The sequence below is a fragment of the Pan paniscus genome, chromosome 2, assembly GCF_029289425.2.
Source record: "Pan paniscus chromosome 2, NHGRI_mPanPan1-v2.0_pri, whole genome shotgun sequence".
NCBI classification, from domain to species: domain Eukaryota; kingdom Metazoa; phylum Chordata; class Mammalia; order Primates; family Hominidae; genus Pan; species Pan paniscus.
The window spans coordinates 194,098,590-194,123,207 of NC_085926.1; the positions used below are offsets into that span (position 1 = coordinate 194,098,590).

General features: G+C 49.4%; 1 protein-coding gene across 5 annotated transcripts in view; it reads right to left on the bottom strand.

The window, feature by feature from the left end:
* Positions 1-307: 307 nt before the first annotated feature.
* The window catches only part of PCYT1A (phosphate cytidylyltransferase 1A, choline), a 62,331-nt gene continuing 38,020 nt past the window's right edge, over positions 308-24,618 (bottom strand). For 2 of the 5 annotated variants that reach the window (XR_010111490.1, XR_608804.5), the window contains exons 4-10: positions 19,459-19,575; positions 18,619-18,770; positions 8,471-8,549; positions 7,857-7,999; positions 5,461-5,649; positions 3,735-4,834; positions 308-804 (exon numbers count right to left, since the gene is read on the bottom strand). Coding sequence is in view for 2 of the 5 variants with exons in the window: in XM_008953394.6 (XP_008951642.1) it covers positions 4,628-4,834; positions 5,461-5,649; positions 7,857-7,999; positions 8,471-8,549; positions 18,619-18,770; positions 19,459-19,575 (887 nt within the window). In the remaining 3 variants the exon portion in view is untranslated. Of the gene's footprint in view, positions 4,835-5,460; positions 5,650-7,856; positions 8,000-8,470; positions 8,550-18,618; positions 18,771-19,458; positions 19,576-24,618 lie in introns of all 5 variants that reach the window. The other 3 variants (XM_008953394.6, XM_003806420.6, XR_004670904.3) reach the window with 2 other exon arrangements.

Genomic DNA, 24,618 nt, shown 5'->3' on the forward strand with positions numbered 1-24,618 from the left:
GCCTGTAATCCCAGCACTTTGGGAGGCCGAGGCAGGTGGCTCACCTGAGGTCAGGAATTCGAGACCAGCCTGCTCAACATGGAGAAACCCCATCTCTACTAAAAACACTAATTAGCCGGGCGTGGTGGCGCATGCCTGTAATCCCAGCTACTTGGCAGGCTGAAGCAGGAGAATCGCTTGAACCCGGGAGGCGGAGGCTGCAGTGAGCCGAGATTGCGCCACTGCACTCCAGCCTGGGCAAGAAGAACAAAACTCCGTCTCAAAAAAAATAAAAATAAAAAATAAAAACACCACTGGACATGGAACATCAGGTAAAACCACATTGCCTTTATTTGGCTAAAGAACAAAATCCAAAATAACTCAGAACAAACTAAGAACAGACAGGAAAATTACAGACTGAACCCCACTTGAGGAAGACTTCCCCACGGACTCACACTGGTGATGGGGCGAATGTTCAAGACGAAGCCAGCAGTCCTTTCCAAGACTCTTTTGTCTTTTAGGGATCCTCAATACAAAACAACCCAACTAATCCAGGATATGTGTTCAAAACAGTCAGTTTCCCCCCTCAAAAGGCGGGAAGGCCCACTTCAAACCTCCAGGAACACAACCCAAGTCATCCCAGTGTTAAACCTGGTGCTTCCGTTTTCTGCCTCAATCCGAGCGCTAACATAAAATCTTGGCAGACAACAATCTTTCTTCTTCAAGAAAATTAACATTTAATGGTATAATCCCAAGAACATGTTCTACTTATTTACTTGGAAAAATAGAAGCTAGGGACCACTCTTTATCCGATGGCAGTCTATTCTATGAGAGAAAACAAGAACAATCATTGTTATGACTTTGAAAAATAGAACCTTTAAAAATACTTATATTGGTAAGCTTAAAAAAATATCATCAGTTAAAAACATTAAGGGGGCTTTCTTTTTCTACCTGTATTGGTTCAACTTCTGGTGCAAATGTGTGCTGATAGAAAATCTAGAAGCTATGGCTTTTTGGGAATTAAAGAAAAGCAGCAAAATATAATTGATTTGGAAAGATTTTGGATAAGTGATCTGGAACAGGATTAAAAAGGCAAAGAGCTCTTGAAAATAAGCTACCCATAGTCAAGATAATCCAGGAAGGGGGAATGACGCCCTATGAACCACTGTGGAAAGAACATCTAGAGATGGTCTGACCAGCTCTGCAGCCTCCAAAAAAAAATCACTATCGCTCAGGTGCAGCCCCCCAAAAACCACCATCACTCAGGTACAGCCTCCAAAAACACCACCATCACTCAGGTGCAGCCTGAGGAGTCATCAGTGATCAGAAAGTGTCTAAGTTTCCTTAGCCTCCCTCATATTTTTTCTCTTCTTCAGGATTTTCAACCTCCTCACATCCCTACCTTTCTTACCCAAGCCTCAGCAATATAATGGTCTTTGGCTCTAGCTATCAGCAATAGCTTCAAGAGCACAAATGATCCCTTCCTAGTCCTCCAAAGTGTCAACCTCCATTCTTCAGTGCTTCTGAATCTAGCATAAGACCAAGCTTTCCGTCCGGCCCACCGGAAGGCAGTGGCTGCGCCGGCACCTCCCCGGCTCTGGCCTTCTAATGTCTCACACACAGAGGCTCTGCTCTAAGGCCAACATTTCTGGCTCTCTCATCTTGGCCACATTTGGCCCACCCATGTTGACTGCTTTCACTTGTGTGATTCAGGGAAACAGCTCCATAGCCTCAAACGTTAATATCTGAAGATTTAGATCCCAGGCATTGTGGTGGTGTGCACACCTCTAACCTCATTTCATTAGGCACAGATGACCACATTATGCAACTTCCCAACAGCTTTCTCCATCTACCCGTGCTAGTCCAGCACCTCAGACCACATTTACCCCAAAGTATCTAACAGGCCACACTATAAAAGATTTTAGCTTTGAGTCAGACAAATAGCTTTCAGTCAAAACGATTAGACTGAGGTGGCAGAAGCTCACCAAAAGGGGAAAGGGAGTTTCCCAAGAACATGTACGTTTGCTGGCCCTAGCAGTCTCAGAGGCCTGTCAGCCTGCAGGTCCCGTTCCAAGCACAGGGCATGCCAAGAGCAGCCCACTGAGAGCAGAGGAAGAGGCTCAAACATTTGGGACCCAGACAATATATTTAGGAGGTATGGCTCCAATAGGGAGGGAGGAGGAAAACCACGTTCCGGGCATCTCCCTGTCTATCCAAATACACTTGCGTAATGTGCACTTGGAGGAACCAAGCAGATGGGCCTCAGCACGGACTTCACTGCCACACCACACCAGGGAGAATAAGTTAGACAGAAACAGGCAGCATTCCCAAAGAGAGAAGGCTGACGCAGAAAAGTTCAAAGATGAGACTATGTAACGCTGGGTAACACAGGAAAACACTAACTTCAGCTGTTTCAAAGACAGACAGGATTCCAAGCCAAAGCTTGTATGACCAGATTTAAAGAGTAAGAACTGCGCTTCAAAGGAAGAGTCAGAAATGTCGTTGTCATAGGCGATCAGGATAACAAGAGGCTTCATTCTCCCTCGCCTCTGTGACGCTCTTTCTGGGTGATCCAAGTTTTGTTTTTTTTCTAATTGATTATTTCTCTTTATTTCTGTATGTATGTGTGGTTTTTGTTTTGTTTTGGAGACAGAGTCTCGCTCTGTCACCCAGGCTGGAGTGCAGTGGCACCATCTCTGCTCACTGCAACCTCCGCCTCCTGGGTTCAAGGGATTCTCCTGCCTCAGCCTCCCAAGTAGCTGGGATTACAGGCGCCCACCACCACGCCTGGCTAATTTTTGTATTTTTAGTAGAGATGGGGTTTCACCACGTTGGTCAGGCTGGTCTCAAACTCTTGGCCTCAAGTGATCCACCAGCCTCAGTCTCCCAAAGTGCTGAGATGACAGGCGTGAGCCACCACGCCTTGCCTGGGTGATCCAAGTTTTAAGAACCAAGGTAGTCCTGCTGTGCAGGCAATGATTCTAGTCTCTGACCCTCAGGCGGAAAACTAGGTGTTACCAGAAAGTGTTTAGGAAGTGGACTATGAGATGCTCACAGTCCTAGCAGAGAGGCAAGGAAAGAGAAAATGTGGTTTTCTTAGCTGAAAACACTAAAATTCCACCCCCACAAGGGGTATTTATGAGTGACAGGGGTGGGGCCTGGACATAAGCAGTTTTCCCCTGGATCTAGCCACAGGATTACTGATGGGTGATGATCTGCTAGGCCGCATAGCTAAGCAGCTAAGGAGACAGGAGGCCAGGGCTTTAAAAGTTAGAGCATGCTCAACAGCAAGTGCTAAGCATTAGCATTCTTTGATTTGAAAGTCAAGTATTGAATCCCCCCGGGCAAGCTAACACGGCAGATAGAACCACAACCACCAGGCGCGTGTGAGAAGTGGGGAGAAAACCTACCACACTCTTTGCACGTGAGGGTATGCTCTGTGGCTTGCTGGAGGGGCAGCAGAGGGAGGTCCCTGCCAGCTGCAGCTCTCAGAGGAAAAGAAAGAGGTGGAGCACTGGTTCCAGGGAAGAATGTTCTGAAGAGGGACAGAGGTCAAGGTGACAAGGCTGTTGCTTTAGAAAGGAAGGTGTTTCCTATGCTTTTGCTTCCACATTCTGTGCAAATCTCTCGAATATGGCTATGACCAAAATGGATTAACATCAAGTTCCAACAGCAGACATTTACAAAGTATCCTTTGTAAAAGGCTAGGTAACATTAATAGCATTCAAATAGGAGTAGCAGGGCCAGGCACTTACTCCCAGTAGGAAACTCATCTCAACTGACTTGGTATAGGATTGAGTATTGTCCCGCTCCTCTCCTCATCATTGTAACTCTAAAAGTGTTCCTTCCTTCGAAGGTAGATGGCAGGAAAGAGACTGACAAAAGCTCCCAAAGAACTGGGCCACAGAGTTTTCTGAGAAGATGAACACAGCAGAAACACTGCAGTTGATGCCATGGGTCTGCTTCCATCCCCATCAGTGTCTTCATGGTCCCCATTGGGTCCAACAAGAAACTCCTTAGGGAGTAAGAAAAGTTAGGCTCAGATCTTCCCGCAGCCACAGTGACACTGGTGACAGCAGTACGTTCAGGGGATTTGTGACTGTAACTCTGCTTTTCGCTTTTCCTTAAGGAAATCAAAATTAAGATATTTCTCCACAAATTACCCATCAGCGTGGCTCATTTCGTGAAGGACTTGGCAAGCCACTTAGCTTCAGAACGGAAGGCAAATGCTATAGTATACCGGGAAGAAAAGGCCTCTGCATTATTACACTACCTCCTTCTTCTGCCCACTCCTCAGGGGCAAAAAATTAGTTCTACATTTGAAAGACGAATTTTTAAAAAAATTAATGAAAATGACAATTTCCCTGTTGAGATCACGTGAACATAAACAGTGAAACAAAGCCCTTGCGGGGGGTAAATGGATGCAGAGCAGGCTTCTAAGGTGCAGTCCCCCTCCTTCGTGTGGGTGAGTGATGTCACTTGCAGGACAGGCTGTTTGGGTTCCCCCAGTCCTAGGTCTTCTTTCCCCAGTTGTCTTTCCTTTGTAGCTGTCCTTAGGTTTAGTGTTGGGGTCACAATTTGGAATTCAACAGAGAGCTTCTGAAGGTAATGGGACAGAAAGGGAGGACAGGAAAGGAGGGAGGAAACATTAGTCTTCTTCATCCTCACTGATATCATAGGCTGCAGCCTTGTGCCTGGAGAGATTTGCTGGGGAGCAAGGTGGGGAAGTCTTGCCGGAGAAGGGCCATCGGAAAGAGGGGGAGGGGGAGCGCTCGCGAGTAGGGCTGCTGCTGGGGCTCTGCTTCGGGCTGATGGCCTGCAGCATCCGGCCCTTCCCCTCTTTCAGCATATGTTTCTGCAGAAACCGAAAGGAAGAGTCAGAAAAACACCGTGGATCCTACTTAATCATCACTGAAGCATCTAGGACTGGGAGGGTTCTCCCCTGCTGTCATCACCCGGGAAATTCCCCATTCTTCCTGAATAATCTAGTCTAGGATTATTCTAATTTATCCAAACACCTTCACAGACAGATCCTTCCTGATATCTAACCTACGACTCACTTGCTCAATCTTTTATTTGGTTGAAAAGACTGCTACTCCTCAAAGACAGAATTCCCACCTTACCTGGGGTTCCTGCTGCAGCTACTTGTAGTGGAGGCTGCTTTCTTTTTATTGTTCTTTATTCTTTCCTTTCCTTCTATCTAAAATCATACCACAGATAAAAGCTGGGCAAGGCGACTTGCTTATCTTGTCACCAGATTTTAAGGTTGAGAGAGAGCTGGCAAAATTATCTAGGAGAATATGTAACGTCTTTCTGTAAAGATTTCAAAAACCTTGCTGGGGACAGTTGAAAGATAGTTCTGCCCAGATAAGGGGATAGACTAGATAACTTCTCAGTGTCGATGCCCCTTCCTGCTCGATGATTCTGTCATTCTTTCCACAACATGGAACTCCCTACATTGTCCAGTGGGAAAGAACATACCAGTGCTCCTTCCGGACCAAACATTTCCAGAAAACTTCCAATGAATTCTCGGGACTTCTCCTCCCACTTCTGAATGAGGTCAATGCTTTTTTCCTCCACCTTCTGAACAAATTCTTTTGACTTTTCCTCCACATCTTTCACTTTCTTCTTTACTTTGTCAACCCTCTCCTGCAAGTGGTATTTCTTCTCCTAGATAAAGAAATAACTCTTTTGAGAAATAATGCTCATCCTAAACTTCTCTACCATAAGAGAACAAGAAAACATGGCTCAAGCACTCAATTGACACTGTTTTCCGTCTAGAATTTTGCTTTGCTTTAATCTACCCCACTCTCAGCATAATAACAGATAAGATATGCTGTGGATGCACACACAAGAAGTGGTAATTCTAATATTGTGGGCATTTGGGAATAAACTAAAAATATAGGCTATACCCAGTAACAGGCACGTAGCCAAATAAAGTCAGAGTTTTAAAGATAAAACATAAACTTGGAACACAAACATGCGCAGCATGGCCCGAACCTCATTCCAGACGGAGATACAGAGGCAGCTAAAAGATCACTGCACAATACTGCCAAGAATAAACTAATTACAATAGATTGAAAGAGAAAATACTAGATCTTTTACTTAATTAATCTGCTTATTGTACTGGATTTTTCCCCTCTATCACTGGCTTATTCTGTTATTTTAAATGAATTGTGTTTTTTGCTTTTTGTTCCTTTAGTATTTTAAGGTCCATTTACTCATTTGCAAAATGATGATACTCGTTGGTCTTACCAACTTTGCTAAAGATAAGGAAAATGGTATAAACCCTCCGGTGGAAGGGAAGGGAGTATTTAGTCAAATGAGAAGTATCCTTGGCCAGGCACAGTGGCTCATGCCTGTAATACCAGCACTTTGGGAAGCCGAAGTGGGAGGACTGCTTGAGGCCAGGAACTCGAGAGCAGCCTGGACAACATAGCAAGACCTCATCTCTACTAAAAATAAAAAGATAAAAAATAAGCTGGGTGTGGTGGCCTGTGCCTGTAGTCCCAGCTACTCAGGAGGCTGAGATGGGAGGAGCACTTGAGCCCGGAGGTCAAGGCTGCAGTAAGCCAAGATTGCGCCACTGTACTCTGGCCTGGGTGACTGAGTGTGACTCTATCTCAAAAAAAGAAAAAGAAAAGTACTCTCAAAATTTCCAGATCATAAAGAGAAAAGGGATTATGTTTAGAATTTTTAAACACCTGATTTTTATGGGAAAAATAAAGCTATAGTAAGTAAATTAACAAGAGCTAGGGTTTATCTGCCTAGATAAATCATATTTAGATGTAATCATTTTATCCATTCTTATAGCACAATTTACAGAGATGGGAGTAGGTCAGGGAGCATGGTAAACTGGTTATGTAGAAGACATTAAAGTTAGCAGCTTTCTTCTTTTTAAATCGATTTTATTGAGGTCTAATTTACATACAAAATGTATAGTGTTGGCTGGATACGGTGGCTCATGCCTGTAATCCCAGCACTTTGCGAGGCCAAGGGGGGCCGATCGCTTGAGGCCAGGAGTTTGAGAGCAGCCTGGCAAACATGGCAAAACCCCATCTCTGCTAAAAAAAAAAAAAAATACAAAAATTAGCCAGGCCTGGTGGCACATGCCTGTAATCACAGCTATTCAGGAGGCTAAGGCACCAGGAGACAGAGGCTGCAGTGAGCCGAGATCACGCCACTGCACTCCAGCCTCGGTGACAGAGCGAGACCCTGTCTCAAAAAGAAAGAAACACTACATATATATATATATTTGCATGAGTTTTTTTAGTTTTTTTGTTTGTCTGTTTGTTTAGAGATGGGGTCTCGCTATGTTGCCCCCAGACTGGTCTCAAACTCCTGGCCTCAAGTAGTCCTCCTGCCTCAGCCTCCCAAAGTACAGGCATGAACTACCATGCCCAGAAAAATATATAGAGTTTCTAAAAGGCAATATTAAGCTAAGATAAACTTAACTTCCATCAATCCAAATTTAAAACTCAGGTCTATGTGGGAAGTGGTGTGTCGGGTGTCACTATCCACATGAGGAGAGGGTTCATAGCCTTTGGCAGGTTTCCAAAACATCATCCAACCGAAAAAGAAAAAGGAAGTTTAAGAGACACCGTTTTCCATTTATTAACAGAAATACTGCACTATATAAATTACTCATTTATTTAGTTGGCTGTATGGCTTTATACGAATGTGTTGGTACCAGACCATAACGGCAGAAACTGTCTGTTTCATTCTTTTTGTGAACAGTTAACATAGTGGTAATTCATTCACTGAACTTTTGGGAGTGATCATCAAAGCCAACTGCAAAGCCAGTTCAGCTGAGATGCAGTGGGAGGCGATATGTCTCCTACAGAGTCAGGGAACTCTGGGGTAAGGCTGGAACTCACGTTGATAAAGCTGACATTGAGCTCCTTTGCTGTGTAGCCCCTCTGCAGGTTCCGCCTCGCATACACATCATAATCCCGCACAATTCGGGTGATGATGTCTGATGTGGAGATACCTTCTGTCCTCTGTGTTGGAGCAAACATGCCTAACTCAGAAACACATACAGACAAACACTGTGAGGTTCTGGTTAGCTCAGGTATTAAGACTAAATGGAAATTGGGGGCAACATTCCTTTCCTTTCCTCAAAAAGCACAATCTGTTATTACTAAATGAAACTGAAAGATACTGATATACAGAAGGTAGACTGAATCAAAGGCCAGAGGTAAGGCAAAGAAGAGTTACATAGCCCTAATATTAAGAAAAATATGAGAAAGGGTTTCCTGAAATTAAGAGAGATATCCAAAGTAGATGTTTAGACCAAGAATTGATGGATGTCATGAACTGACGACAAAGAATTGATAGGTGCTATGCTCATCTTTACCTTTTATCCAAAATGTGGCCTGAAAGAGGATGTTGAATTTCTAATGTACACATTTTCCTCTGTAAAGCAGCAACATGGCTGAACATCTGCAGCTGCTCTGAGATCCCCTACAGTGAGGAAGCACAGCTCACTCACCTGCCTCCTTGATGTGCTTATAAACATCATCACTGCCAGCAGATGAATAAGGAATATCATCATGGGCTACAAAATCAATCTGAAAATAAGGAAACATCATTAAAACCCATGATAACTGCCATTCAGAAAGACCCAGTCAATGTTCTCAGGCCCAGAAAAAGGACAATAGGCAGAGGCCAGGCCTCAGTGGACTTCATATCTCTCTTTGCTTTGCTCATAAATTCTACAATCTATTCACAAACCACCCAACCTAATGATTTATGGAGTATACATATGAAGTTAGCCAGCTGCTTTTGTAGCTATTTCTCCTAGTCTGCTAGAACTGTGGCCCTCACTCTGTGTACCAGTCAATAGGGCCAGAGGGTTTGCTGGTGAACCGGTTAGTGGGTGGAGCCTAGGAAAGAAGGAAATCTCCCTGTCCTGGGTCTGGAAGGATTTGGTCAAATAAGGGTTTCTAAAAGTATGAGAAAGGCCAGGCACGGTGGCTCATGCCTGTAATCCCAGCACTTTGGGAGGCCAAGGCGGGCAGATCACGAGGTCAGGAGTTCAAGACTAACGTGGCTAACACGGTGAAACCCCGTCTCTACTAAAAATACAAAAAAATTAGCCAGGCATGGTGGCGGGCGCTTGTAGTCCCAGCTACTTGGGAGGCTGAGGCAGGAGAATTGCTTGAACCCAGGAGGCAGAGGCTACAGTGAGCCAAAATCGCACCACTGCACTCCAACCTGGGTGACAAAGCAAGACTCTGTCTCCAAAAAAAAAAAGTATGAGAAAGAGGTTACTTCTTTCTTAACTAGTTTCTCTCGGTCCGTGAGAAAAGAGGGAATATAAAAATAGCAACCACGAGCCCTCTGACTGGAATAGATACATCTATTGGCCTGAGAAATACAAACCGAAGGCCATAAAAGAAGTTTTCTCCCTCTCCCCTCTCTCCTCTCCCTCTCCCCATGGTCTCCCTCTCCCTCTCTTTCCACGGTCTCCCTCTGATGCCGAGCGGAAGCTGGACTGTACGGCCGCCATCTCTGCTCACTGCAACCTCCCTGCCTGATTCTCCTGCCTCAGCCTGCCGAGTGCCTGCCATTGCAGGCGCACACCACCACGCCTGACTGGTTTTCGTATTTTTTTGGTGGAGATGGGGTTTCGCTGTGTTGGCCGGGCTGGTCTCCAGCTCCTAACCGCGAGTGATCCGCCAGCCTCGGCCTCCCGAGGTGCCGGGATTGCAGACGGAGTCTCGTTCACTCAGTGCTCAATGTTGCCCAGGCTGGAGTGCAGTGGCGTGATCTCGGCTCGCTACAACCTCCACCTCCCAGCCGCCCCTGCCTTGGCCTCCCAAAGTGCTGAGATTGCAGCCTCTGCCCGGCCGCCACCCCGTCTGGGAAGTGAGGAGCGTCTCTGCCTGGCCGCCCATCGTCTGGGATGTGAGGAGCCCCTCTGCCCGGCTGCCCAGTCTGGGAAGTGAGGAGTGCCTCCTCCCGGCCGCCATCCCGTCTAGGAAGTGAGGAGCATCTCTGCCCGGCCGCCCATCGTCTGAGATGTGGGGAGCGCCACTGCCCCGCCGCCCCATTTGGGATGTGAGGAGCTCCTCTGCCCGGCCGCGACCCCGTCTGGGAAGTGAGGAGCATCTCTGCCCGGCCGCCCCGTCTGAGAAGTGAGGAGCCCCTCCGCCTGGCAGCCGCTCCTACTGGGAAGTGAGGAGCGTCTCCGCCCGGCGGCCACCCCGCCCGGGAGGGAGGTGGGGGGGCAGCCCCCGCCCGGCCAGCCGCCCCGCCCGGGAGGTGGGGGGCGCCTCTGCCCGGCCGCCCCTTCTGGGAAGTGAGGAGCCCCTCTGCCCGGCCGCCACCCCGTCTGGGAGGTGTACCCAACAGCTCATTGAGAACGGGCCATGACGACGATGGCGGTTTTGTCTAATAGAAAAGGGGGAAATGTGGGCGGTTTTGTCTAATAGAAAAGGGGGAAATGTGGGCGGTTTTGTCGAATAGAAAAGGGGGAAATGTGGGGAAAAGATAGAGAAATCAGATTGTTGCTGTGTCTGTGTAGAAAGAAGTAGACATGGGAGACTCAATTTTGTTCTGTACTAAGAAAAATTCTTCTGCCTTGGGATGCTGTTGATCTATGACCTTACCCCCAACCCGGTGCTCTCTGAAACATGTGCTGTGTCCACTCAGGGTTAAATGGATTAAGGGCGGTGCAAGATGTGCTTTGTTAAACAGATGCTTGAAGGCAGCATGCTCGTTAAGAGTCATCACCACTCCCTAATCTCAAGTACCCAGGGACACAAACACTGCGGAAGGCCCCAGGGTCCTCTGCCTAGGAAAACCAGAGACCTTTGTTCACTTGTTTATCTGCTGACCTTCCCTCCACTATTGTCCTATGACCCTGCCAAATCCCCCTCTGCGAGAAACACCCAAGAATGATCAATAAAAATACATACATACATACATACATAAATAAAAAAAAAAAAAAAAAGAAGTTTTATCCTCAGGATCTATCATTTTACTACTTTTTTTTTTTTTTTTTTTTTTTGAGACCGAGTCTCGCTCTGTCGCCCAGGGTGGAGTGTAGTGGCACAGTCTCGGTTCACTGAAACCTCTGCCTCCTGGATTCAAGCGATTCCCCTGCCTCAGCCTCTCGAGTAGCTGGGACTACAGGCGCATGTCACCCCGCCTGGTTAATCTTTGCATTTTTAGTAGACAGGGTTTCACCATGTTGGCCAGGCTGGTCACGAACTCCTGACCTCAAGTGATCCACCTGACTTGGCCTCCCAAAGTGCTGGGATTACAGCGTGAGCCACAGCGCCTGGCCATTTTACTGCTATGAATATCCTTTGCAAGGGCAAGAAGAGATGAATGATACTGGGGATCAATAATGTTGTTCGGAGACGTGCTAAACTTCACTTACTCCTTCCTGTATGGGCCACCAGCCTTTTGCTGATAATTACTAAGATCACTATACCATCCCCGAGAGACCACTGTAGTGTGAAGCATGTTCATTGGGACTATGTCAGAGACTCTCAGCCAGCATCTCAATTACTCATGAACAACTTGTCAGGGATCCATAGGCAGCAAAGTAAAGAATAGGAGGCCGGGTGGATCACCTGAGGTCAGGAGTTCAAGACCAGCCTGGCCAAAACGGCGAAACACTGCCTCTACTAAAAATACAAGAAATTAGCCGGGCATGGTGGCGCGCACCTGTAATCCCAGCTACTCGGGAGGCTGAGGCAGGCGAATCACTTGAACCCGGGAGGCGGAGGTTGCAGTGATCCGAGATCACGCCATTGCACTCCAGCCTGGGCAACAGAGCAAAACTCTGTCTCAAAAAAAAAAAAAAAGAATGGGACAAGCAAAACTCAAGGTTGAGTATATATTGTTAACAAAGAGAAAAGGGGAGTTAGAAATTCCTCTAACTTCATACTTCTGTCTGGGCCTGTGGGCTGTGATGCGGAGAATAAACTTGCTTACCACCTTTGGTGCCACTGGCTGCTAAGTGTTGATGTAGAAAAGCCAGAGAATTATAAAAGGTCTGTCCTAATCCTCAATAGTTTTAATAAATATCCCCTCTTCAGGCCTACCCACGTATTGCTTTAGAAGCACTTTGGCTGCCTTTATTCTTTCTGCCTCACTGAACAATTTACCTACAACATTCCACGCGCCCCTGTGGAGAACTGACAACATGCTTGCTATTTCCTCAGGCTTGGGGGCCTCTAACCTGGCCTAATCAATCCTTCTCATCTTTTATACCCACCTTTTGCAGGAAACCTGTGGCTTTTTTTTTTTAAAGTAGAGACAGGGTCTCGGTATGTTGCCCAGGCTGGTCTTGAACTCCTGGGCTCAAGCGATCCTCCCACCTTGGCCTCCCAAAGTGCTGGGATTACAGGCGTGAGCCACTGCACCTGGCTGAAATCTGTTACTTTAATGTGGGAGAATTAAAAGGAGGTAAGGGGTTGATAATAACTTACTGAGAAACAGTGAGAAATATCCTTGATTTCTGATTCCACCCAATTTCTAGCCTAAGATCAAAGCCCTGAAATGAAACTTAAGCCAAGAAAAGTCTATGTTAATCCGTCTTATTTCCTGGTAATGTGACCATCTTCAGAGTTCACCTGGGGCTATGGATATTCTCAGGAGACTGGCATGTTCTAAGGGTAGATGTGCCTATGGTGTGGGGGGAAGGTCTCGTAACTGGTGAGTTCAGTTCCCAGCCCTGCCAGTGGTGTAACTTGTGGCGAGTTCAGTTCCCAGCCCTGCCAGTGGTGTAACTTGTGGCGAGTTCAGTTCCCAGCCCTGCCAGTGGTGTCACTTGTGGCGAGTTCAGTTCCCAGCCCTGCCAGTGGTGTAACTTGTGGCGAGTTCAGTTCCCAGCCCTGCCAGTGGTGTAACTTGTGGCGAGTTCAGTTCCCAGCCCTGCCAGTGGTGTAACTTGTGGCGAGTTCAGTTCCCAGCCCTGCCAGTGGTGTAACTTGTGGCGAGTTCAGTTCCCAGCCCTGCCAGTGGTGTAACTTGTGGCGAGTTCAGTTCCCAGCCCTGCCAGTGGTGTAACTAACTTGTGGCGAGTTCAGTTCCCAGCCCTGCCAGTGGTGTAACTAACTTGTGGCGAGTTCAGTTCCCAGCCCTGCCAGTGGTGTAACTTGTGGCGAGTTCAGTTCCCAGCCCTGCCAGTGGTGTAACTTGTGGCGAGTTCAGTTCCCAGCCCTGCCAGTGGTGTAACTTGTGGCGAGTTCAGTTCCCAGCCCTGCCAGTGGTGTAACTTGTGGCGAGTTCAGTTCCCAGCCCTGCCAGTGGTGTCACTTGTGGCGAGTTCAGTTCCCAGCCCTGCCAGTGGTGTAACTTGTGGCGAGTTCAGTTCCCAGCCCTGCCAGTGGTGTAACTTGTGGCGAGTTCAGTTCCCAGCCCTGCCAGTGGTGTAACTTGTGGCGAGTTCAGTTCCCAGCCCTGCCAGTGGTGTCACTTGTGGCGAGTTCAGTTCCCAGCCCTGCCAGTGGTGTCACTTGTGGCGAGTTCAGTTCCCAGCCCTGCCAGTGGTGTAACTTGTGGCGAGTTCAGTTCCCAGCCCTGCCAGTGGTGTAACTTGTGGCGAGTTCAGTTCCCAGCCCTGCCAGTGGTGTAACTTGTGGCGAGTTCAGTTCCCAGCCCTGCCAGTGGTGTAACTTGTGGCGAGTTCAGTTCCCAGCCCTGCCAGTGGTGTCACTTGTGGCGAGTTCAGTTCCCAGCCCTGCCAGTGGTGTCACTTGTGGCGAGTTCAGTTCCCAGCCCTGCCAGTGGTGTAACTTGTGGCGAGTTCAGTTCCCAGCCCTGCCAGTGGTGTAACTTGTGGCGAGTTCAGTTCCCAGCCCTGCCAGTGGTGTAACTTGTGGCGAGTTCAGTTCCCAGCCCTGCCAGTGGTGTAACTAACTTGTGGCGAGTTCAGTTCCCAGCCCTGCCAGTGGTGTAACTTGTGGCGAGTTCAGTTCCCAGCCCTGCCAGTGGTGTAACTTGTGGCGAGTTCAGTTCCCAGCCCTGCCAGTGGTGTAACTTGTGGCGAGTTCAGTTCCCAGCCCTGCTAGTGGTGTAACTTGTGGCGAGTTCAGTTCCCAGCCCTGCCAGTGGTGTAACTTGTGGCGAGTTCAGTTCCCAGCCCTGCCAGTGGTGTAACTAACTTGTGGCGAGTTCAGTTCCCAGCCCTGCCAGTGGTGTAACTAACTTGTGGCGAGTTCAGTTCCCAGCCCTGCCAGTGGTGTAACTTGTGGCGAGTTCAGTTCCCAGCCCTGCCAGTGGTGTAACTTGTGGCGAGTTCAGTTCCCAGCCCTGCCAGTGGTGTCACTTGTGGCGAGTTCAGTTCCCAGCCCTGCCAGTGGTGTAACTTGTGGCGAGTTCAGTTCCCAGCCCAGCCCTGCCAGTGGTGTAGCTTGTGGCGAGTTCAGTTCCCAGCCCTGCCAGTGGTGTAACTTGTGGCGAGTTCAGTTCCCAGCCCTGCCAGTGGTGTAACTTGTGGCGAGTTCAGTTCCCAGCCCTGCCAGTGGTGTCACTTGTGGCGAGTTCAGTTCCCAGCCCTGCCAGTGGTGTAACTTGTGGCGAGTTCAGTTCCCAGCCCTGCCAGTGGTGTAGCTTGTGGCGAGTTCAGTTCCCAGCCCTGCCAGTGGTGTAACTTGTGGCGAGTTCAGTTCCCAGCCCTGCCAGTGGTGTAACTAACTTGTGGCGAGTTCAGTTCCCAGCCCTGCCAGTGGTGTAACTTGTGGCGAGTTCAGTTCCCAGCCCTGCCAGTGGTGTCACTTGTGGCGAGTTCAGTTCCCAGCCCTGCCAGTGGTGTAACTTGTGGCGAGTTCAGTTCCCAGCCCTGCCAGTGGTGTAACTTGTGGCGAGTTCAGTTCCCAGCCCTGCCAGTGGTGTCACTTGTGGCGAGTTCAGTTCCCAGCCCTGCCAGTGGTGTAACTTGTGGCGAGTTCAGTTCCCAGCCCAGCCCTGCCAGTGGTGTAGCTTGTGGCGAGTTCAGTTCCCAGCCCTGCCAGTGGTGTAACTTGTGGCGAGTTCAGTTCCCAGCCCTGCCAGTGGTGTAACTTGTGGCGAGTTCAGTTCCCAGCCCTGCCAGTGGTGTCACTTGTGGCGAGTTCAGTTCCCAGCCCTGCCAGTGGTGTAACTTGTGGCGAGTTCAGTTCCCAGCCCAGCCCTGCCAGTGGTGTAGCTTGTGGCGAGTTCAGTTCCCAGCCCTGCCAGTGGTGTAACTTGTGGCGAGTTCAGTTCCCAGCCCTGCCAGTGGTGTAACTTGTGGCGAGTTCAGTTCCCAGCCCTGCCAGTGGTGTCACTTGTGGCGAGTTCAGTTCCCAGCCCTGCCAGTGGTGTAACTTGTGGCGAGTTCAGTTCCCAGCCCTGCCAGTGGTGTAGCTTGTGGCGAGTTCAGTTCCCAGCCCTGCCAGTGGTGTAACTTGTGGCGAGTTCAGTTCCCAGCCCTGCCAGTGGTGTAACTAACTTGTGGCGAGTTCAGTTCCCAGCCCTGCCAGTGGTGTAACTTGTGGCGAGTTCAGTTCCCAGCCCTGCCAGTGGTGTAACTTGTGGCGAGTTCAGTTCCCAGCCCTGCCAGTGGTGTAACTTGTGGCGAGTTCAGTTCCCAGCCCTGCCAGTGGTGTAACTTGTGGCGAGTTCAGTTCCCAGCCCTGCCAGTGGTGTAACTAACTTGTGGCGAGTTCAGTTCCCAGCCCTGCCAGTGGTGTAACTTGTGGCGAGTTCAGTTCCCAGCCCTGCCAGTGGTGTAACTTGTGGCGAGTTCAGTTCCCAGCCCTGCCAGTGGTGTAACTTGTGGCGAGTTCAGTTCCCAGCCCTGCCAGTGGTGTAACTTGTGGCGAGTTCAGTTCCCAGCCCTGCCAGTGGTGTAACTTGTGGCGAGTTCAGTTCCCAGCCCTGCCAGTGGTGTAGCTTGTGGCGAGTTCAGTTCCCAGCCCTGCCAGTGGTGTAACTTGTGGCGAGTTCAGTTCCCAGCCCTGCCAGTGGTGTAACTAACTTGTGGCGAGTTCAGTTCCCAGCCCTGCCAGTGGTGTAACTTGTGGCGAGTTCAGTTCCCAGCCCTGCCAGTGGTGTAACTTGTGGCGAGTTCAGTTCCCAGCCCTGCCAGTGGTGTAACTTGTGGCGAGTTCAGTTCCCAGCCCTGCCAGTGGTGTAACTTGTGGCGAGTTCAGTTCCCAGCCCTGCCAGTGGTGTAGCTTGTGGCGAGTTCAGTTCCCAGCCCTGCCAGTGGTGTAACTTGTGGCGAGTTCAGTTCCCAGCCCTGCCAGTGGTGTAACTAACTTGTGGCGAGTTCAGTTCCCAGCCCTGCCAGTGGTGTAACTTGTGGCGAGTTCAGTTCCCAGCCCTGCCAGTGGTGTAACTTGTGGCGAGTTCAGTTCCCAGCCCTGCCAGTGGTGTAACTTGTGGCGAGTTCAGTTCCCAGCCCTGCCAGTGGTGTAACTAACTTGTGGCGAGTTCAGTTCCCAGCCCTGCCAGTGGTGTAACTAACTTGTGGCGAGTTCAGTTCCCAGCCCTGCCAGTGGTGTAACTAACTTGTGGCGAGTTCAGTTCCCAGCCCTGCCAGTGGTGTAACTAACTTGTGGCGAGTTCAGTTCCCAGCCCTGCCAGTGGTGTAACTTGTGGCGAGTTCAGTTCCCAGCCCTGCCAGTGGTGTAACTTGTGGCGAGTTCAGTTCCCAGCCCTGCCAGTGGTGTAACTTGTGGCGAGTTCAGTTCCCAGCCCTGCCAGTGGTGTAACTTGTGGCGAGTTCAGTTCCCAGCCCTGCCAGTGGTGTAACTTGTGGCGAGTTCAGTTCCCAGCCCTGCCAGTGGTGTCACTTGTGGCGAGTTCAGTTCCCAGCCCTGCCAGTGGTGTCACTTGTGGCGAGTTCAGTTCCCAGCCCAGCCCTGCCAGTGGTGTAGCTTGTGGCGAGTTCAGTTCCCAGCCCTGCCAGTGGTGTAACTTGTGGCGAGTTCAGTTCCCAGCCCTGCCAGTGGTGTAACTTGTGGCGAGTTCAGTTCCCAGCCCTGCCAGTGGTGTCACTTGTGGCGAGTTCAGTTCCCAGCCCTGCCAGTGGTGTAACTTGTGGCGAGTTCAGTTCCCAGCCCAGCCCTGCCAGTGGTGTAGCTTGTGGCGAGTTCAGTTCCCAGCCCTGCCAGTGGTGTAACTTGTGGCGAGTTCAGTTCCCAGCCCTGCCAGTGGTGTAACTTGTGGCGAGTTCAGTTCCCAGCCCTGCCAGTGGTGTCACTTGTGGCGAGTTCAGTTCCCAGCCCTGCCAGTGGTGTAACTTGTGGCGAGTTCAGTTCCCAGCCCAGCCCTGCCAGTGGTGTAGCTTGTGGCGAGTTCAGTTCCCAGCCCTGCCAGTGGTGTAACTTGTGGCGAGTTCAGTTCCCAGCCCTGCCAGTGGTGTAACTTGTGGCGAGTTCAGTTCCCAGCCCTGCCAGTGGTGTCACTTGTGGCGAGTTCAGTTCCCAGCCCTGCCAGTGGTGTAACTTGTGGCGAGTTCAGTTCCCAGCCCTGCCAGTGGTGTCACTTGTGGCGAGTTCAGTTCCCAGCCCTGCCAGTGGTGTAACTAACTTGTGGCGAGTTCAGTTCCCAGCCCTGCCAGTGGTGTCACTTGTGGCGAGTTCAGTTCCCAGCCCTGCCAGTGGTGTCACTTGTGGCGAGTTCAGTTCCCAGCCCTGCCAGTGGTGTAACTTGTGGCGAGTTCAGTTCCCAGCCCTGCCAGTGGTGTAACTTGTGGCGAGTTCAGTTCCCAGCCCTGCCAGTGGTGTAACTAACTTGTGGCGAGTTCAGTTCCCAGCCCTGCCAGTGGTGTAACTTGTGGCGAGTTCAGTTCCCAGCCCTGCCAGTGGTGTAACTTGTGGCGAGTTCAGTTCCCAGCCCTGCCAGTGGTGTCACTTGTGGCGAGTTCAGTTCCCAGCCCTGCCAGTGGTGTCACTTGTGGCGAGTTCAGTTCCCAGCCCTGCCAGTGGTGTAACTTGTGGCGAGTTCAGTTCCCAGCCCTGCCAGTGGTGTCACTTGTGGCGAGTTCAGTTCCCAGCCCTGCCAGTGGTGTAACTAACTTGTGGCGAGTTCAGTTCCCAGCCCTGCCAGTGGTGTAACTTGTGGCGAGTTCAGTTCCCAGCCCTGCCAGTGGTGTCACTTGTGGCGAGTTCAGTTCCCAGCCCTGCCAGTGGTGTCACTTGTGGCGAGTTCAGTTCCCAGCCCTGCCAGTGGTGTAACTAACTTGTGGCGAGTTCAGTTCCCAGCCCTGCCAGTGGTGTAACTTGTGGCGAGTTCAGTTCCCAGCCCTGCCAGTGGTGTCACTTGTGGCGAGTTCAGTTCCCAGCCCTGCCAGTGGTGTCACTTGTGGCGAGTTCAGTTCCCAGCCCTGCCAGTGGTGTCACTTGGAGCAGCTTATTTGGTTTCTCTAGCCCTTGTTACTCATATGTAAAGCGGAAATGACAGACACACCACAGGATTGCTGTGGGCAGAAAATGGAATAGAATGGATGTGAAAGTGCCTGCAAACCATCCAGCCCCATATCAACGTCAGGGATGACTATTATCACTAGTAATATCACTGTCATCTCCTACGAAACTTACATAAGAGGTAGAAGTAAAACACGGCTAGTGGAAAACCAGCCTACGTGCCAGCAGCCTTGAGAGTTGAGGGGATTCTGAAACAAGGAATGGGAATATGTGTCCAGTTTCTTACCCGGTGTTCGGCCAGGAACTCGGGTGTCAGCGTCCAGGGCGCATTCCTTACCACCTCATCCACGTAGCGGCAGTGCTGGACTGCGTCATAGCGCTCATTCTCGTTCATCACCGTGAAGCCTTTGAAGTTGTGTGTGAGCTCATCACTGCAAACTGGTTCACCACATCATAAATTGTGTGTTGGAGTCCTCTTTGCTTAGCACCTCCTCAGCCACCGACCTCTCCCATCTTCTCCCACTGCTTAGGACTGCAACCATCTTCCCCAACTGGAAGAAAGTCTTCTAAAGGTGGTTGAACCTGGGTGGTAACGCTTTTCCTAATGCAGCGTATACCTTCAGGGGCAACACTCACTAAACAGTATGTTCATACTTTGGAGAAGGGACGGTACAACAGGTGACCAAGATCTTTGACTCTGAAATAAACCTGCTGTGCGTGTCTGCATCAATTAAGTCCTTAAACATGTTTTCCTGTTTTATTCACACTGGACTGGACCACCTAACATTTCCTTGGCAGACTTTTGTACTCCAGTTAATTCAAAATGATAAACTGAAATCTAAAGCAAATGTTTTAAAGTGGACAACGGAAGTCACGGCTGCTCCTGTGACCGCAGAAACTCAGCTACAAGCAGTGAATAAATGCCAGACGGCACAGTCGAGGAGCTTGAAGCTCCTCTCTCCAGGTTTAGTTTGCTGGTACCCATATACTTCATGTGTGTTAGAGAGGCTGTACTACATCCTTCATTTAAAAATGGAAACAAGAGCCAGTGTACTCAGCTGAGAAACACAGACTGTACTATCATCTTTTTCTGCACAGCACCTGAAGTCACCAAATGTTTTCTTACCTCCCACAATGAGGTACGTATTAGGGAAAAGGTTCTTCGCTTGCATCAGAGCTCGGGCGTGACCAGAGTGAAATAAGTCAAATATTCCATCGGCATAAACTCTCACAGGTCGCTCACCTAAATCCAAATGAAAGAACTGATCACAAAAATACTTTTTTTTTTTCATTTTTATTTTTATTTTTGAAACCGAGTCTCACCCTGTCACCCAGGCTGGAGTGCAGTGGCGTGATCTCGGCTCACTGCAACTTCCGCCTCCTGGGTTCAAGTGATTCTCCTGCCTCAGCCTCCCAAGCAGCTGGGATTACAGGTGCATGTCATCACGCCTGGCTAATTTTTGTGTTTTTAGTAGAGATGGGGTTTTTCCTTGTTGGCCAGGCTGGTCTCGAATTCCTGGTCTCAAATGACCCGCCAGCCTCAGCCTCCCAAAATGCTGGGATTACAGGTGTGAGCCACCACGCCAAGCCACAAAAATACATTGATTCGATATCTTGTACTTGGCAAATGGAACTGGCTCTGTGTGACAGTTCCATGACTGTATACTCCTTTCTTTTTTTTTAAATTTTTTTCTTGAGACGGAATCTCGCTCCATCACCCAGACTGGAGTGCAGTGGCACGATCTCGGCTCACTACAACCTGCAACTCCCGGATTCAAGCGACTCTCCTGCCTCCGCCTCCTGAGTAGCTGGAACTACAGGCGCCCACCACCAAGCCCAGCTAATTTTTTGTATTATTTTTTAGTAGAGATGGGGTTTCACAGTGTTAGACAGGATGGTCTCGATCTCCTGACCTCGTGATCCACCCGCCTAAGCCTCCCAAAGTGCTGGGATTACAGGTGTGAGCAACCGTGCCCGGCCCAACTGCATACTCCTTTCTTTAGGTGTTCTCTGGGTATTCACCCTGATTTTAGGGGTAGGTTGGGTTATGAAAAATGACTATAAAGACCTTTTCATTTTTTTTTTGAGACAGGGTCTCACTCTGTCATCCAGCCTGGAGTGCACTGATGTGGTCACAGCTCACGGCAGCCTTGACCTCCTGGGCTCAAGTGATCCTCCCATCTCAGCCTCCCAAGTAGATGGGACCACAGATGCACACCACCATGCCCAGCTAATTTTTTTTTTTTTAATTTTTTGTAGAGACCATGTTGCCCAGGCTGGTCTTGAACTCCTGGACTCAAGCAATCCCACCTTGGCCTCCCAAAATGCTGGGATTCCAGGTGTGAGCCACCATGCTCAGCCTATAAAGAGATTTTTGACATCATCATCTGCACTAACTGCCTCTGTTAGCCTGGTTGTACCAAACTTCTCAGGCACAACAAATAACAGAGAACTATCAACTTAGAAGCCAGGAAATGATTTCCCGGGGAACAAGACTAATTCCAAAGCGAAATAAACATTAAAAACAAAATCAGCATAATGGTCCATCATGCTTTAAATAATAAATCTAAGGAGTCCATGTAACTTATTCCCTTTCTGTGAATAAAGGAAGAGCTATTTTACTGCAGCAGAAACTGACAGGAGCATTTACATCATTTCGGAAAGATAGGTCAAAGTGTCATCAGATACACTATGCTGAGGTTGAGAATCAGATGTACCATGCTGAGGTTGAGGATCAGATACACTATGCTGAGGCTGATGATCAGATACACTATGCTGAGACTGAGGATCAGATACACTATGCTGAGGCTGAGGATCAGATACACTATGCTGAGGCTGAGGACCAGATACACCATGCCGAGGCTGAGGACCAGATACACTATGCTGAGGTTGAGGATCAGATACACTATGCTGAGACTGAGGACCAGATACACTATGCTGAGGATCAGATACACTATGCTGAGGCTGAGGACCACATACACTGTGCTGAGACTGAGGATCAGATACACTATACTGAGGCTGAGGACCAGATACACCATGCTGAGGTTGAGTACCACATACACTATGCTGAGGATCAGATACACTATGCCGAGGCTGAGGATCAGATACACTATGCCGAGGCTGAGGACCAGATACACTATGCCGAGGGTGAAGACCAGATACACCATGCCGAGGCTGAGGACCAGATACACCATGCCGAGGCTGAGGATCAGATACACTATGCTGAGGTTGAGGACCAGATACGCTATGCTGAGGATCAGATACACTATGCCGAGGCTGAGGATCAGATACACCATGCCGAGGCTGAGGACCAGACACACTATGCCGAGGCTGAGGACCAGATACACCATGCCGAGGCTGAGGACCAGATACACCATGCCGAGGCTGAGGACCAGATACACCATGCCGAGGCTGAGGACCAGATACACCATGCCGAGGCTGAGGACCAGATACACCATGCCGAGGCTGAGGACCAGATACACCATGCCGAGGCTGAGGACCAGATACACCATGCCGAGGCTGAGGACCAGATACACCATGCCGAGGCTGAGGACCAGATACACCATGCCGAGGCTGAGGACCAGATACACCATGCCGAGGCTGAGGACCAGATACACTATGCTTAGGGTGAGGATCAGATACACTATGCTGAGATTGAGGACCAAATACACTATGCTGAGGATGAGATACACTATGCTGAGGCTGAGGACCAGATACACTATGCTGAGGCTGAGGACCAGATACACTATGCTGAGGTTGAGGACCAGATACACTATACTGAGGCTGAGGACCAGATACACCATGCTGAGGCTGAGGACCAGATACACCATGCTGAGGCTGAGGATCAGATACACTATGCTGAGGCTGAGGATCAGATACACTATGCTGAGGTTGAGGACCAGATACACTATGCTGAGGTTGAGGACCAGATACGCTATGCTGAGGATCAGATACACTATGCTGAGGTTGAGGACCAGATACGCTATGCTGAGGATCAGATACACTATGCTGAGGCTGAGGATCAGATACACTATGCTGAGGCTGAGGATCAGATACACTATTCTGAGGTTGAGGACCAGATACACTATGCTGAGGCTGAGGACCAGATACACTATGCTGAGGCTGAGGACCAGATACACCATGCTGAGGTTGAGGACCAGATACACTATGCTGAGGCTGAGGACCAGATACACTATGCTGAGGCTGAGGATCAGATACACTATGCTGAGGCTGAGGATCAGATACACTATGCTGAGGACCAGATACACCATGCTGAGGCTGAGGATCAGATACACCATGCTGAGGCTGAGGACCAGATACACTATGCTGAGGCTGAGGACCAGATACACTATGCTGAGGCTGAGGATCAGATACACTATGCTGAGGCTGAGGATCAGATACACTATTCTGAGGTTGAGGACCAGATACACTATGCTGAGGCTGAGGACCAGATACACTATGCTGAGGCTGAGGATCAGATACACCATGCTGAGGCTGAGGACCAGATACACCATGCTGAGGCTGAGGACCAGATACACCATGCTGAGGCTGAGGATCAGATACACCATGCTGACGCTGAGGATCAGATACACTATGCTGAGGCTGAGGATCACATACACTATGCTGAGGATCAGATACACTATGCTGAGGCTGAGGACCAGATACACTATGCTGACGCTGAGGACGAGATACACCATGCTGAGGCTGAGGACCAGATACACTATGCTGAGGATCAGATACACTATGCCGAGGCTGAGGATCAGATACACTATGCCGAGGCTGAGGATCAGATACACCATGCCGAGGTTGAGGATCAGATACACCATGCTGAGGATCAGATACACTATGCCGAGGCTGAGGATCAGATACACCATGCCGAGGCTGAGGATGAGATACACCATGCCGAGGCTGAGGATCAGATACACCATGCCGAGGTTGAGGATCAGATACACCATGCTGAGGCTGAGGATCAGATACACTATGCTGAGGCTGAGGACCAGATACACTATGCTGAGGCTGAGGACGAGATACACCATGCTGAGGCTGAGGACCAGATACACCATGCTGAGGCTGAGGATCAGATACACTATGCTGAGGCTGAGGACCAGGTACACTATGCTGAGGCTGAGGACGAGATACACCATGCTGAGGCTGAGGACCAGACACACCATGCTGAGGTTGAGTACCACATACACTATGCTGAGGATCAGATACACTATGCTGAGGCTGAGGATCAGATACACCATGCTGAGGCTGAGGACGAGATACACCATGCTGAGGCTGAGGATCAGATACACTATGCTGAGGCTGAGGACCAGATACACTATGCTGAGGCTGAGGACCAGATACACCATGCTGAGGCTGAGGATCAGATACACCATGCTGAGGACCAGATACACTATGCTGAGGCTGAGGATCAGATACACTATGCTGAGGTTGAGGACCAGATACACTATGCTGAGGACCAGATACACTATGCTGAGGCTGAGGATCAGATACACTATGCTGAGGCTGAGGACCAGATACACTATGCTGAGGACCAGATACACTATGCTGAGGCTGAGGATCAGATACACTATGCTGAGGCTGAGGATCAGAGATACTATGCCGAGGTTGAGGACCAGATACACTATGCTGAGGCTGAGGATCAGATACACCATGCTGAGGCTGAGGACCAGATACACCATGCTGAGGCTGAGGATCAGATACACTATGCTGAGGCTGAGGACCAGGTACACTATGCTGAGGCTGAGGACCAGATACACTATGCTGAGGATCAGATACAGTATGCTGAGGCTGAGGACCAGATACATCTCCTTCCTGTCTTCAGGGCAATGAATGAAGGAGAAGGAAAGTAGTTCTCAGGAAGTTTATGAATTTTTGTTTTCCAAAAGCTTTACTCATAAATAAGTAGATTTTAAACCAAGAAATCATTCACTGCTGAAAGGAGTATCAGCAACTTTCAAGAAGGGCAATTAGGTCGTATCTATCAAAAGACAAACGACAAATGCTTATAGCTGTGGCCCAGCTTTTCTAATTCTGGGAATTATCTCACAGTAAATATAGATGTTATTCATTGCGGTACTGTTTATAATAGCAACAGTCAGGAAACGACCTACATTTCAACGGAAGATTGAATATAGCATAATACACCCACTAAAAGGTGGGAGGATATATAAACAATTTACTTAGATATTCACAGAAATGGGTAATATTGGTGGCCTGTTATAAGGATACCAGGTGGCTGTGAGTCAGGTCTTGAGAGGGAGACATTTTACTTTATGCC